Below are 13,909 nucleotides of genomic sequence, written 5' to 3'. Positions count from 1 at the left end.
AGCCAGACATATTTCTTACTTTGCCTTAGGTCATTTGTCTCTAAATGAAGCATCTCTCAAACAACAAATGATCCCTTCCAAAGCCATACATCTTGCTGTTTAAAGTGCCAGACTGACCTGGCAAGCTTTCCCCAGCTCTTGCTAGTTTATAATGAGCGAGGGGTGGTGTTTGCCTGAAAACAATCTCTCTGAAGAAAGTCAGGGCTGTATCAGAAATGAAGACTTCTTTCCCTGGGGGATCATATCCTTTGCCACCAAGCCAGGACTGTTTCAGCTTCAGTAGATCACAGCAAAGCTGTTGCAAGTTAGGCTTGAGGAAGCCAGAGATTGCCAGAAGTGAATGCCAGAGGATAACGTATCTTGCAGGAGGAGACCCCAGGGTCACCAACACTGAGACACTTTCCCCCATCTAGCCCTTGAACAGTGCGCTTGTGATGGGCAATGGACCTTGCTCACCTACTTCAAAGGTCTTGCCCTGACAAAAAAATATATATATATTGATCAGTTAATTTTTAGTGAACAGTAGGCCTCAGTCCCACACAAAGAGGGAATCATGAGAGATAAAGTGATCCCAGAGCATCCCTGAGCACATGTCTCAGTTCACCCATCTTTCCACCTGGTGTTTTGGGAGAGAAGGGGCTAACTCCTGCCTTGAGCTGAGACAGTAAGATGTGGATGTAGGGGGCTGAAAGATCTCCCTGGGAGGTCCCTGGGACAGAGGTCACAGCAAGTAGGGAATGATTTTTAGCAGAGAACCAGAGAAACTCAGAAGAAGGGAAAGAAATTGCCATCTGTCCAGGTTTCTCTTAATGGTAAAGCATTTGGGTCCTAAAAAGGTTCTCTGTGGAGGCAAAAGAGTGGGACATGTCAGGCACCCAGTGTCAGCCAGAAGCAATCCCTTACCCCAGCAGGATGCATAAGTCCTTCCCAGGCTGCACAACATCCCAGCTTGGCCAAAAGTGGCTCTTCCCTCAGACATTGTTCTCCTTGCTTGTTGGGACCTTCACGGGAAGAGGGTTGCCCCAAGGGACCAACCCAAGCCCATAGGGCAGCAAGACTCTCCTCCAGCACAGGGCACCACAGGAAGCTGGCTGCAGAGCAGGTCATGGAGGGAGGCAAGGGCCTGTGTGCAGCTCCAGATGCAGTGGTCAGTCCCCACAGCTGGGGCGTGTGCAGTATCAGCTCGTCTTCAGAGCAGGGAGGTTGCCAAGTAACCGCCCAAGCATCTTCCAACTGCCCCCAGCATCCCATTCTAACTGTGGCCACAGGCCAGCTGGGAAGGGAGGAAGGCCCTGGGAAAGTGGAGGCAGGAGGCCCTCAGGGACTCGTCTGCTTCCCAGCTGCATCTCCCACACACTGCCAAGCCTCCATACTTTCAGGACAGCTCTTGGGTTGACCCAGGACAAGGACATCACTGGGAGGACCTGGGCTCTCCAGGCCCATTTGGTGGCTGGAGCAGTGGCCGCCATGGACAACGAAGACCTGTCAGAATATTTCTGCATGCACTACAAAAAGAATCTCCTGCCATTGCTCACGTGAGGGAGCTCCTCCAACCTCCTCCATCTTCCTCCAGGCTCTTTTCCTGCCTCCTCCATCTCTCCTCCCCCACCATGGCAAACCCTCACTCCTCGTCTCCACCACTTCAGTCTCCCCTTGTACTGCTCCTCCCCTTCCCCATCCATGTTTCTCCCCTCTAACTCCTGCTCATCTCTCCCCGGCCTCTATCAGTGGGAACTGTGCTGTGTGGGGGACCACTGTGGGTGGGAGAGAAACACATCACTAGGCTGAGTCTGAGGGAGGTCCAGTGTTGTCTGATGGAGCAGAGCCACCCAACACCCTCCTGAGGTGCAGGCAGCACCAGGCCCTGTGTGTAACCTTGGGGAAAACTTCTGTGGCAGGAAATTCAAGCAGACAGAGGAAGACTCTCTGTCTCCATCTATTCGCCTCCAGCAGAAGAAAAAACAGGTCAGACTGATTCAAAAAGCTCTGGATGCAGAGGAAGAGGTGAGAAAGATGGGATGGTTTCCGGGCATGGGTGGGATGACTTGCAGCTTTGACTAGAGTTTCATGCTGCTTTGGAGGGTAGCAGCGTGCAGATGACTAGCTCCCAGCTGAGCAGCCATGTCATGTTCTCTCTACACTGCCAGGCCTTCAAGGTGAGGATGGAAGCCATAAACTGTCGGTGGAGGGATCTCCAAGGCAAGGAGGCTCAGCTGAAAGCTTACACGCAAAAATTTGAGAAGTTCATACAGGTACAGCTGGCCCATCTCAGCTCAGCTAACATGACCCTGACCTGTAACACTACTTCCTCCCCTTCCTTGGAGAAGGCTCCTCTACGGTAAAGCCTCAGTGCACCCCTGTCTGTCCCAATCTCCCTTAAGCCTCAAAGCATGAGGAACAGGAATGGCAGCACACAGGGCCCAGGGCTCACTCACTGCTTTGCACTGGTGACGTGAAAAGCCTTGGTAGGGCCTTCCTGGGAGAGTGCTCATTCTATACCAGTGTGATCCCCTGAGGGCCTCAGGCATCCCCCAGAAGGATCTGACCCTGTTTCCATGGTTGACACTGAGGCATCTTCCAGGGACAGACACCAGCAGCTCTGAAAATCACTGGGTGCCATCCCAGATGCCTGTCTCCAAGACTGAAGGGTCAATGCTGGAGGGATGGCCCTGTTAAAGAGGGTGTGAATGTGTTCGCAGCCCTTTTCTCTCCTCTGTGACTGTATCATCTCACAGTGCTAAGGAGTGATTCATCTCCATCTTCCCCTGCCTTTCCCTATATCTGGGTGCTTGGGTGGAATTCAACGTGTGTGTGTGTGCGTGTGTGTGTGTGCACTGGGGGGGGGGAACATCACCAGGAAAATGACGAGAAGCGAATCCGAGCTCTGAAGAAAGCAAGCAAGGAAAGAGAGATGAAGATGCAGAGGGAGAAGGAGCTTTTGAGGGCTAGGAGGGAACTAGAAGCCCTGAAAGATAAGCACCAGAAAATCTACAGTGCCCTGCAGAAGTACTCCATCTTCAACAAGTACCTGGAGGATGTGGTGAAAGTCTCAGAGGTGAGTTTTGATGTGAGAGAGACAGATCATGGCCTCACATGGGCTTTAGATGTAGAGGACCAGGGGAATCATAGCGTGTGGTTAAACTCAGAGACCTCAGAGGGGATGGGAAGAGATTCCCTGCAACCAGAGAGAAACAAAGGGACCAGACTCAAGGGAGAGAAACCAGGAAAGGAGGTGAAGGCTTTAAAAAACTACAGGAAAAATGTGTTAGAAGAGAAAAGAGCACAGGGCTGAGGTGAAGGGGGTCCCCTTTGCATCATTGTTTCATGTAACATTAATGGTAAGGGAGAAGTGATATACAGCCCTGGAACAGGAACCCTGACAGACATCTGAAAAACTGTCCCCTGTGCAAAGATGCCTGGACATTGCTCTGAGCATCGCTCATACTCCTGCTGCCCCAGCTAGCCCCCTCCTATGTTCAGGCAACTCAGTGCTGGCAGTCACAGTGGTGCTCATGGTGCATACTGTCTCAGAGCACTGCTCAGCTGGCAATGAGGCATGACATTCCCCATGGAATGTGGCGATGCTCACAGACCAACCGGGCTGATAGTCTCCCATCAAGAAGAAGATCTTCCCTAGGGGAGGTGTCCTTCACCAGGGCAGGGTGGTCAACAGTGTGAGACTTGCCATCATGGTAGAAGGAGGGCAGGATGATTACTAACTCCAGAAGGCCTGTGCTGCAGTTTGAGGAGATCCGGGAAGTCATCGGGCGCCACAAGACGCTGGTGAGAATGCAAGAGGACCTGCTGCAGTCAGCACAAGCGCGCATGGAAATGATTGAGAAAGCCAAAGTGCTCCTGGCCCAGTACACTGAGGAGAAAGAAGACAAGATCCTGCAGTATAACAATGAGCTGGCGCAGCTCCAAACACGTTTTGACCAGGCTCACAGTGATGTCCTCATCTGGGTGAGAAAACATGGAAGGGCAGGGGGACATCATCATGACCTGGCTGTCAAGACCAGCTGATGGCTTACCCCTAAGCCACCGGGGCATGGCAAGGCCCAGTTACAGCCCTTGTAATTGGAGAAAATACCTGTTTTTGTCCCTCTAAGGGATTCCAGGATGAAGAATGACAGATCAGGTCTGGAGCAGGTTATGTCAGGACTTAAAAACAAGCCATCATGAGGCCACAGTGACCCTTCACTCCTTGCTTGCACTCACACTGAGTTCAGCCAACAGAGATAAGCTAACCAGGCTTTGGGGAGGTCTACCTCAACACAAATCCCAAGCACACTCCACCACATGCCACTGGATTTATCTAGCCTGGTCATGTTCATTTCCATTCACCCTTCCTTGCAGCATCATCCCCATGATCTGGCTTCAATGTGTCACATGTTGTGGTCTCCACCATTCATTGCTCAGACCTCAGAGTGAAATCGATTTTGTTGATTTTTATTGTTATTCATTTTCTTCCTCTGCACAGCATCTGCCCATGTAAACTCATTCTTTCTCTGATTTCCTTACCCTGTCCAAAGGTGCACAGACATGCAGTGGACTGCACGTGGGCTATAATGAGGCACATAACTCCATAGCCCCTGCTCAGTGTTTAGAAATGTCCTTAGATCTGTGCTCAAGGATGTTTCAGAACAAAGGACCACAGAGGAGAAGAGATCAGTTCTCCAGCTCTTTCCAAATGTCAGCCCATCCATATTTCTGTCCACTCCATACTTGCAGGAGGGATTTTAGCCCTGTTTTCTCACTGAGTGACCTCTGATGAAGACTCAGAGTTACTGCTTCTTTGGGTTTGTTGGTTTTAACCCTGATTTGACCCAATCTGCTCCCTTTCACTGCTGCATTTCTTCAGATTCTCCAGCCTTTCTGGACAAGAGCCTCAGCCTCCCTCTTGAAACAGGAATTATACCTTTTATTGTTCCAGTCCAGCTCTGCTGGCCTCTGTTCCCTTTGTGCCACTCTGAGAGTGTCTTCCCAAATTCCTTTTTTGGATATATCAAGCTCTAGGAGATGAGTCTCATCAGGCGGAGGAGGAAAGAAGCTGGTCTGGAAGGGTGGCAGGGGGATGCTCTGTTCCTGGGGTATCTGCTAGTCCTGGTGTGGTGTATGCAAATGGGGTCAGCAGGAAGGTACTGCCAGGGGGAGGACTGTAGGACCTGGCAGAGGGATGGGGAGGCTTCTGGGGAAAGCAGCATCCATAGTGGTTTCCTGGAGCTGCTTCCACCATGCCAAGATGAGCCACCTCCAGCACAGTGCTGAAGCAGCATCTTTATTGTGCCATGTTCACATGTTGCATGTCTCCTCTCCTCTCAGGAGTCTCACTGGGCCCACATCCAGAACACAGCTGCCGAAAAAACCCTTTTGCTGGGCACCATCAAGATGGCCACCCTCAACCTCTTCCAGTGTGTGAGCAAGCAGCTGAAAAAGAGCCTGAATGTGCCAGTGGAGGACACCCACAGACAGCTGGACATGGTAGAAGCAGGCCAGCCCCCTTCTCCCTGCCCAGCAAAGGGAGCAGTAATGAGCCTCAGTTGCCCAAAGGGAGGGGAAACCCCAGAGAAACCAAGGTGTCCAGCAGGCACCTTTCCTTTTGTGTGGAATCTCTCTAGGGCAGGGGGATTGGGTAGAGGATGCCAGGAGGAACAAGGACTGGGAGTCAAGCAGGCTGGGGCAGAGACTGAAAATCAATCCATGGCCAAGGTTTGGCTCCATTCACCCATGCCATGAACTCAGACTCACTCACAATAGCCCATTCCAGCAGCACAGATCCAGCAAGCCAAATGCCTTATCCTCTTACTCATTGCAGTTGGTGAAATTTGCCATGAAGGGCTAATAAGTTCTCCTCTGCCTTCTGCTCCTGTCCCTACAGTAAGAGACATTCCCCAGTTATCTGAGCTCTAACATCTCTCTTGCCCACCCTAGATTCAGCAGTTTATCCAAGACCTCACAGACATCTGTATGGAGGTGAAAAGAAAGGACTATCGTCTTAGCCACCAGCAAACAGCTACACTTTGAGGAGCTATAAGGGATGTGCCAACTTGACGTGCTCAGCAGAGTGGGAAGGGCAAGAGAAGGAGAGAGGACCCTAAGGGTGTTGTAGACTCCAGCACAGGTTATGTCAGTGAAGTTTCATACTATTAAAAACAACAATATATTTTAAGGCATCTCTTCATTTACTGGGAGACTTGGACTCATCAGGTCAGCTCCATCCTACAGCTTCAGCCCAGAGGGCCACGGCAGTGTGCATTCTCTGGCAAATGGGATTCTCGCTGCAGGGAGACAGCATGCCAGCAAAGCATGCAAGGTAGCAAGGGCAGTCTGGGACAGCATCTCAGGTGGGAATTAGTCCTAGTATTCACACTTGGGCCTCCCACCCAGTGTAAACTCTGAGATATTGCAGAGGGACATCACAGCAGAGTGGGGGACTACTTCAGAGAGCTTCGGAGATTTCCAACCAGTACATCTGTGAATCCTTGTTTGCTTGTCCCTGTGGCTTTCTCTGCAGAGCCATACCTTGTGTACCAAAACTGATACCCCTCCTAACTGTAAGGAAAAGTGTAGAAAGTAAATATAGATGAAGAATGAACTAACCAAGGCTATTGCATCAGGCATTTAGCTGTTTATAATGAGTGTTAACTTTTGATGAATAAAGCACAACAGCACTAAAAATGGCACTGGAGATATACTATAGAGTTCAGGCCACGCTCAGAATCTTTTAAGGAGGACCTTTTAATGGATCAAGCACCCAATGGCATAAGCTTATAGATTTTGAGGCCAAGAGATCACTGCTGATATGCTCTTGCTCCCTCCTGTCCGGTAGTTACTCCTGTGTTGAGTCCAGTGAGGTGGATTTGGTTAATGTATCTTCCAGAAAAGTTCAAGTCCAGCTGGTGCGTGTTTATAATGCCTGGGGGTTGCTCAGACACCTGACCACTTCATCTGAGAGTGAGGAAGACACAGACTGACCCCCTCAAAAGCTGTGCTTTCATAAGCTGTAAGGAAAATAGATGCACCCCAGAGCTGGAGGTAGGTTGCGTGTTTGGAAACCAAAGGAAGAATGAGGTCAGGGCTGGAATGCTTGTCATAGAGTCCATACAGAAAATACTCCCTCTACATCTTTGCTGTTGCTCTCTACAAGCTTGAATTCATAAGAATAAACTCAATTAGAAATACAGTATCTTAGGTCAGACCTTAGCAAGACCTCATCCTGAAAGCTCAAGACTCTTGAGCTTAGGCTCATTTTATGTCTTTGAAGCTTAGTGAGTTACCATCCATCATCAGAAAATGACCCTGTGCGTGTCCTCAGGGTGATGCTATTGCAGAAGAAAACATAACAGTGAAAGCCTCCATTTGAGAGGCAAGGGCAGTAATTGCTTGTCAGTTACTATATATGGAAGGAGAGCTCATTTCTTTTTGAAACCTTGACATGTAAATGCAATGTGGGCCAAGACATGCCCTGTGTTTTTCTGAATAGATCCCCAGAGCAGTGGGAGTTGAGTGGCAGTTTGCATTTGAGCTGGCAAGGAAAAGTAAAAGTTGTTGTAACTTTATGCATCCACCATGTGCCTACACTTTCATGATTATATTATGTTTAATCTGTAAAGAAGGGATAATAACTGTCAGGAAGGAGCAAGAGTGGGCTGCTCCTTAAGGGAAGGAACCAAGGTGACAGCAAGGCAGGCAGGCAGTGTCCTCATCAACAGGAGGCAGTCCCACAGTACAGGAGCAAGAACAGGACAGCAGATCCATGATGGTGACCAGGTTTGGCTAAAGTCCAATAATTGCCACACTAGTCTGTAGCGATGAGGAAGATCTGAGACCAAGCCAAAAAGTCAAGTCAGCAAGGCAAGGTGAGAATCAGCAAGGTACAAGGCTGGGCACAGGCTTACCTGCAAGGCAATGCCAAGGACCTGAGCATAAATGCAGCTCCCAAGCAAAGAGGAGGAGGCTCTAATGAAGGCTCCTCACAGCTTCTCCTCACACAACTCCTCAACCTTACCTCTCCTCAACTCACACAACCTTACCTGTTTTTCCAGCAATCTGACCCCAGGTAACACAGCTGTGCTGTATCAGGGCTGGACTCAACTGCAAGCAACCCGACCCTTAGGAGGGGGAAGGGGTTACAGAGCCCATGGGCACACAGAGGGCCGTGGCATTAACACCTCCTTGCAAGGGGCTGGGAGACCTAGGGTGCTGATGTTTGCAAAGAACCATATTACTTCTCAGAGCAGGAGCCCAGATTAACGTCCTGTATAAGTGATTGTGTAACCACTACTGTGGTCTGGACCCTGCTACGATGGGTGTACATACACAGTCCTTGCCTCAAGGAGCTCAGGGTGGAAGGAGAAAAGATAAGCTCAGTCTGGGAGCAGAAGCAGTATAGGAGCCCAGGATCACCCAGCAGGTGAATGATAGAGGTGAGAAGAGCTTGGTTTCTTACCCACTGGCCATCCAGAAGGAAGGGGCATTTAGAAGTCACATCAGTAGAGGACCATGGCTTAGGGACAGGAACTGAGCGTTGTAGGGGGATGCTCACTGAAACAAGAAGGTTGGAGAAGAGATGGAGTAAGGGTAAATGGGATGCTTTCCCTTGCCTTTGATTAAGATCCTGAATAGGGGCTATGGGTCTGCAGCAGCTCTTTGCATGGGAAGGACTTCCTTCAAATCCCAGAACAGGGGCAGATCCTCCCCATTGCCATGCCAAGGCCTCCTTCCTCAGCGAGTGGAAACATTCAGCCTAGTCGTGCTCTCCAGCAATGCTGGGACTGCAGGGGTGGCCTTGAGAAGCAGGCAGTGCAGAGCACTTGAGGCCACTGAAAATTGATTTCTCAATGAGGAGCAAATATATACCTTTTTGTTTGTACGGAGTGATTCACCACTCAGCCCCAGGGCTGGGCCTCATAGGCAGAATGGAAATCCAGTCTCATGTCAATTTCCTAGGAGACAGCAGCCTGCCACGTGGGGACTGGATCTGAAAGCCTTTGCCCCACAGACAGCAGTGCTTCCACCACTCATGCTGGCCTGGATCAAGGCCTTTGTTGCTTCTCTGTGAGACCAAGCACACAGAAGCAGAAAGAAGAGAAAAAAAACAAGCAGGAGAGTGTGTCTCACTGAGGCCCACAGGGATCCCAGAGGTTGGTAAATGTGTTGTAGAGGAATCAGTGACAATATGGAGATCTGCTGCCTGCACTGGAAAAGTCAACTCATGATTCATCCAAGCAGAGACTATGCTGGGCATTTGTGTCCTTGATCTTATCTCTGCAGTGATGTATCCAAAGGGACCAGGAACATTTATGTCCCCCCTGGGAGGTGACTCAGCTGCCCCTGCTCTTTCTAGCTCCAGCCTCCCCCTTGCCCATTTTGAGGAGCCAGAAGAGGCTCTGAGCAGATTGTGAAGCACAGGTTGTGCCCTGGACAGCTGCAAGGTGTCTAAATTACCTGGGTTCCTCACCTCTTCTTATGTGACTAAGAGCCCCTAAATATGCCTCTTCAAGAAGCTTTGGCAAGAGGTGGTGCCTATGAGGTGAGGGGGGGGGGAGGAGTGTACCTGAAGCGTGCATTAACCCTGTCATGACTGGGGTGAAGGGATCCTTGGTTGGGCTTGCCTGGAAAACCAACCAGTGGGATATGGATCGTGGAGGACAGGCATTGGCTGCTCCAAACAATAAAACTAATTTCATCCTCCCTCTGTCCTTTCTCTAGGGAGCTGAAAAGGAAGGAAATCATCTCCTCTAAGTTAAGGCAAAGCCAGCCGAGGCACTCCCAGCCCAGCAAAAAGACAAACTCTGCTCCCATCACTTGTGAGATGCCAGAGGATGCAACGCTGGAGCTGCGCTGGTCCTGAAGTCCTGCTTCACAGAGGGGTCCATCAGGGTTGGCAAGGTTTTCTGGGCCATCCACCATGTTCCTCCTTCTCCTGCATGCTGGAGCCATCCTTCTGGCTCTGGGAGCTCAGCACCAGCAAAGGAGATGGCAGGACCCACTCCCTGAGCACAGCATGCTGAACATTGCAAAGGTGAAGTTTCTAGTACATTTCCTGCCAGCCCATCCTCCTTCTTGGGCTGGATGAAGAAAAAACAATATGATGTGACTCACAATGCCATAGGATACCAAAGACTAAAATTACTTAATCAGAGTTAAAGTTCTGTGACAGTCTGTAATAAACAGTTTTGTGTGTGTTAATAGCCTGCCTTCTCCTTAGGGAATTGCAGGGCTTGGGTTGTAGGGTTTTTGTTTGCTTTTGTTTTTGTTTGCAAATTTTTTTTCTCTTGGCACAGAAAAGGGATGATTAAAGTATTGGATAAACCTACAGTCTGTTTTGCCTCTTTTTGATGGAAAATCCCCAGCACACTGAAATGTTGTTATTGGTGTAATCTGGACTCTGTCAACATTTCTTATGGAGAAGCCTGTTATTCCATCAGTGTGGGCAGGAGCTAGCGATGCCAGTACTCTCTGCTCTGCCAGCTGCCCCGTGGAGTCGCTCTGCCCCAGCACCGATGGTGGGATTCAACTGGAGTCAGCTTGTGCCTTGGAGCAGGCAGATGCGTCTGCTGCCAGTGTGCAGGCCAGAGTGACAGGACATGCTATGTGTTCACGTGGTGGCTCTGATACAGAGCACGGCTGTACGGAGAGGCATAGGTCAGCTCCAGATCCTCTACAATGCTTTCACCTGGAGACATGCTACCTTCCCCCCTTAAACACTCTGCAAGCAGATGGGGGACAACCTTGTGCTAGCAACAACCTCTCTCTTCAGCAGCGACTTGGGAAGGCACTGCTGGCTTGTTAGACCCATAATTAGCAATTACTTGGGACTTGGCATGTCAAGCACCATGGGGTGCCAGATGGCAAAGGCATGAACACCATTAAACCTGAATTAGAGCATTGTTTCTGCATATGCAGTTTCCAGCTCCTTGATCCAGGAGAGGATGTGGGTGCCAGAGCTGCCTGCTCCCCTCTCAGTCATTGATGGCATAAAATCATATGTGACATCTGTTAGTGACTGCAAGCTTCTCTGGTCCTACACATCTGCAGAGACTCAGGTGAAGCACAGAGTCCATCATGCTTCTCTGCTCCCATTCTGCCCATTTCCCACCACCATATCTTCCCCAGCATGCCCACCATGAGCTGTCGGGAGCTGCACTGGGAGTTCTTCTTAGGCATTGTTTACCCATTTGTCCCAAGGACATGCAACAGTGAATCCCATGAGACCCTCCAGTTTGGAGGGCTGCCACTCCTGATCCTTATCCTGAGAGCACTGCAGGCTCACCTGGGGATGGGATAGAGGAGGGAGCTATTAGGGGGTCAAGAGGAGAGTTGTTACAGCCAGACCTCTTTAGATCTCCGTCAAGCAAAACGCCACATGTAGAAGACATTTGATGTGCCAGAAATCATCTATAAATGGTACCACTGAGGCCTGGTGCGAAAAAAGACTGATATCAGTGAATAAATAAATTAAAACAGTTGTTTTCTCTAGGCCTTAAGGAATATTAACCCAGAGAGAGTTTCCTGCATTTCCAAAGATTTTTCAACCTGGCCCAAAAGAGAAATGTTAGGCCAACAGCCTGAAAGGCACAGGTTATATATCTTATTGCAGCAGCAGGGGCTGGTCTGTACTCTTGCAATACGAGGAAATTCCAAAGTCCAGCCTTACTTTTTGGGATCTTGTTTCTTTTCACCTTAACACAGCCTGAAACGCCTCACTGCAAAGGTCCCCGTCAGGGGAAAATAGCTAAGAGCCAGGCTTACAACAGACATTTATTTGTTTGGGTTGAAATAAATGTACATGAAAGTGTTGCTCCTGTGTGCTGTGCACCTTTGCTGTCAGTTAAAATACAGGCTGAATAGGATTGCATGATCAGGACAGCAGCCTGTCATCTTCTCCATGACCAGCTACACAAATACAACCAGAAAACACAGTACAGAACAGGTCAGGATTCTCCCCATCTCCTCCCCAGCTATCCTCTCTGCCCACCCAAGCATTGCTCCAGCAGCTGAAATCTACGCCTTGTAGGGTGGAGGTAGGGATCAACTTGGAGAGAAAGTTTTGAATCAAAGGCCTTTCTTTGCTTTTGGCTCCCTCTCAGCTCATCCAAGCAAACTGGCTCAGTTATTCATTCTCCCCAATAATATCCTGGTGAAGGCAAGGACAGTGGGGGTCTTCTAGGTCTTCAAACATTGGTCTGTGTGGATCAAGCAAACATCCATATTGCACCACATGGGTAACCGCAGAGTGACGGAGAAAAGCAGTCACTGGAAAGCGTCTAGAAGAGCAAGGAGTAAGAGTGACCCAATCTGTCCCATCAGCTTCAGGCCGGATGCTACCAATCATGGCCTGTGACACTACCCACCACTCCAACTTGGGCAACAGCTTCAGGTGTGTTCTGTAGTGTGGAGGCACATCTCTCTGTTACATGGGTTAGCAAAGCAGAGGGGAGCTCTCTGTGACTTAATTTACTTCTGCTATCTACAGCGCTTTCCAGCCCTCCCTCCAGCCTGAAGTGAAGGCGCTCCAAAGCAAGGAGAGCACCAGAACCAGCAAGCAGTGGCTTTGGGATGTTATAGGTCATTAATAATCAGCAACGCAAAATGAAGGCAGGCTCCAGACTGAGACCACTGAGGTCAGCTCAGAAGTGACACAAACTAGAGCAGGGTCAGGTTTGCTGGAGATGACCAGGTACCATGTTAGTCAATTCGGGCCTCCTACCTGGTCCTGTGAGTGTGCAGAGGGATTGTTTTAGAGTCTGTGGACTTTTCTGACTGCTAATAAAAACCATTTGGAGAGGAGATTGTTCAGGAAGGAAAAGGAAATGGCAACCCCCTTGCAAAAGTTAGAAAATGGGTCCCACACACTGGGTCTTACAACAGCGCTGATAAAGAAATACAGGAGGAACTTGGACCTGCTTATGGTGTTGCACAAGGAAGGATCCCACCTGTGTTGTGTTTTATGAGGATGAACATGCTAGCAAGTGCATAAATAGCAGGAGATGCAATGAAAAGAGCCATGTGAGATGCGACCAGCTCACCTGCAAAGGCACATTGGACAATGACCCAGGCAGGAACACATCACTACAGCAAGTTGCAGCAGGACTGAGTTGATGGCCTCAGCATTTTGGCCAGAGGACAATCAGAGCTCTAGGGCAGCCACCCAAATGGGAGGCCACCCCAGGACACCCAGTGAAATTATATCATCCTAAAGGACAGAAGGATAGGCAGGGCAGGAGCTTCACAGCCAGCTAGAGAGCCCCTGTCCTGTCAAAACAGGCATTAGCAGCTCTAGCTGTGCCATCATAACACAGGTGAGTGTTCAGAAGGGACAGCATAGACTGCAACACCTTGGGGTGTGTACATCTTTCACACAGTGCTTTATGTCTAGCTCATGATGCCAAGCCCAGAGGTGTTGGCTGGGAAACTGGAGGGCAAGACTTGACACTCCTGGCAGTGACAGTGTCTCTCATCTGCTCTTTCCACCTTTCCCTGCCACATTTTTAGTCTCCTGTTTGGTTTTCATTTCCCTCCGCACTTTGCCCCATTCTTCTCCTGAATTTCTCTCTGAATTTCTGTCTTTTTCCCTTTTGCTCTAATTTTCCCTTTTTTTTTTTTTTTTTTTTTCTGAGTTGGAACTGAATTCAGTAGCAGTGAGGTGGGGAAACCAGCTCATTCATCCACTCTTCAACACAGCAGATCTGTGCTCAGGTAGTAACTTCATAAGAATTAACCCTTCATTCAGCTGCCTGTGGGGACTGTCCTTCCCACTTTCCACAGCTCTACCCAGAACCATCCAGCACATTGCATTAAAACTGATGCAAACAACAAAATCCAAAACAGAGACATTCCCCACAAAGAGTCCATAGGAAAGAGACCCAACAAGATGGTACAAGGGCCAAGGATGAGAGCTCATCCA

The 13,909-nt window shown here is 49.5% G+C and overlaps 1 protein-coding gene across 1 annotated transcript; it reads left to right on the top strand.

Moving 5' to 3' along the window:
- The first annotated feature begins 1,467 nt into the window (after positions 1-1,467).
- On the top strand, positions 1,468-6,024 carry CCDC42 (coiled-coil domain containing 42). Its single transcript, XM_013953170.2, has 7 exons — positions 1,468-1,535; positions 1,899-2,004; positions 2,148-2,252; positions 2,858-3,055; positions 3,742-3,963; positions 5,323-5,481; positions 5,932-6,024. Exons 1-7 carry the CDS (start codon positions 1,468-1,470, stop codon positions 6,022-6,024), a joined length of 951 nt encoding a protein of 316 aa, XP_013808624.1.
- The last annotated feature ends 7,885 nt before the right edge of the window (positions 6,025-13,909 follow it).

The sequence above is a fragment of the Apteryx mantelli genome, chromosome 19 (assembly GCF_036417845.1).
Source record: "Apteryx mantelli isolate bAptMan1 chromosome 19, bAptMan1.hap1, whole genome shotgun sequence".
Taxonomy (NCBI): Eukaryota; Metazoa; Chordata; class Aves; order Apterygiformes; family Apterygidae; genus Apteryx; species Apteryx mantelli.
Note: the sequence above shows the minus strand (reverse complement) of the source record. Positions and strands in the feature narration are given on the sequence as shown.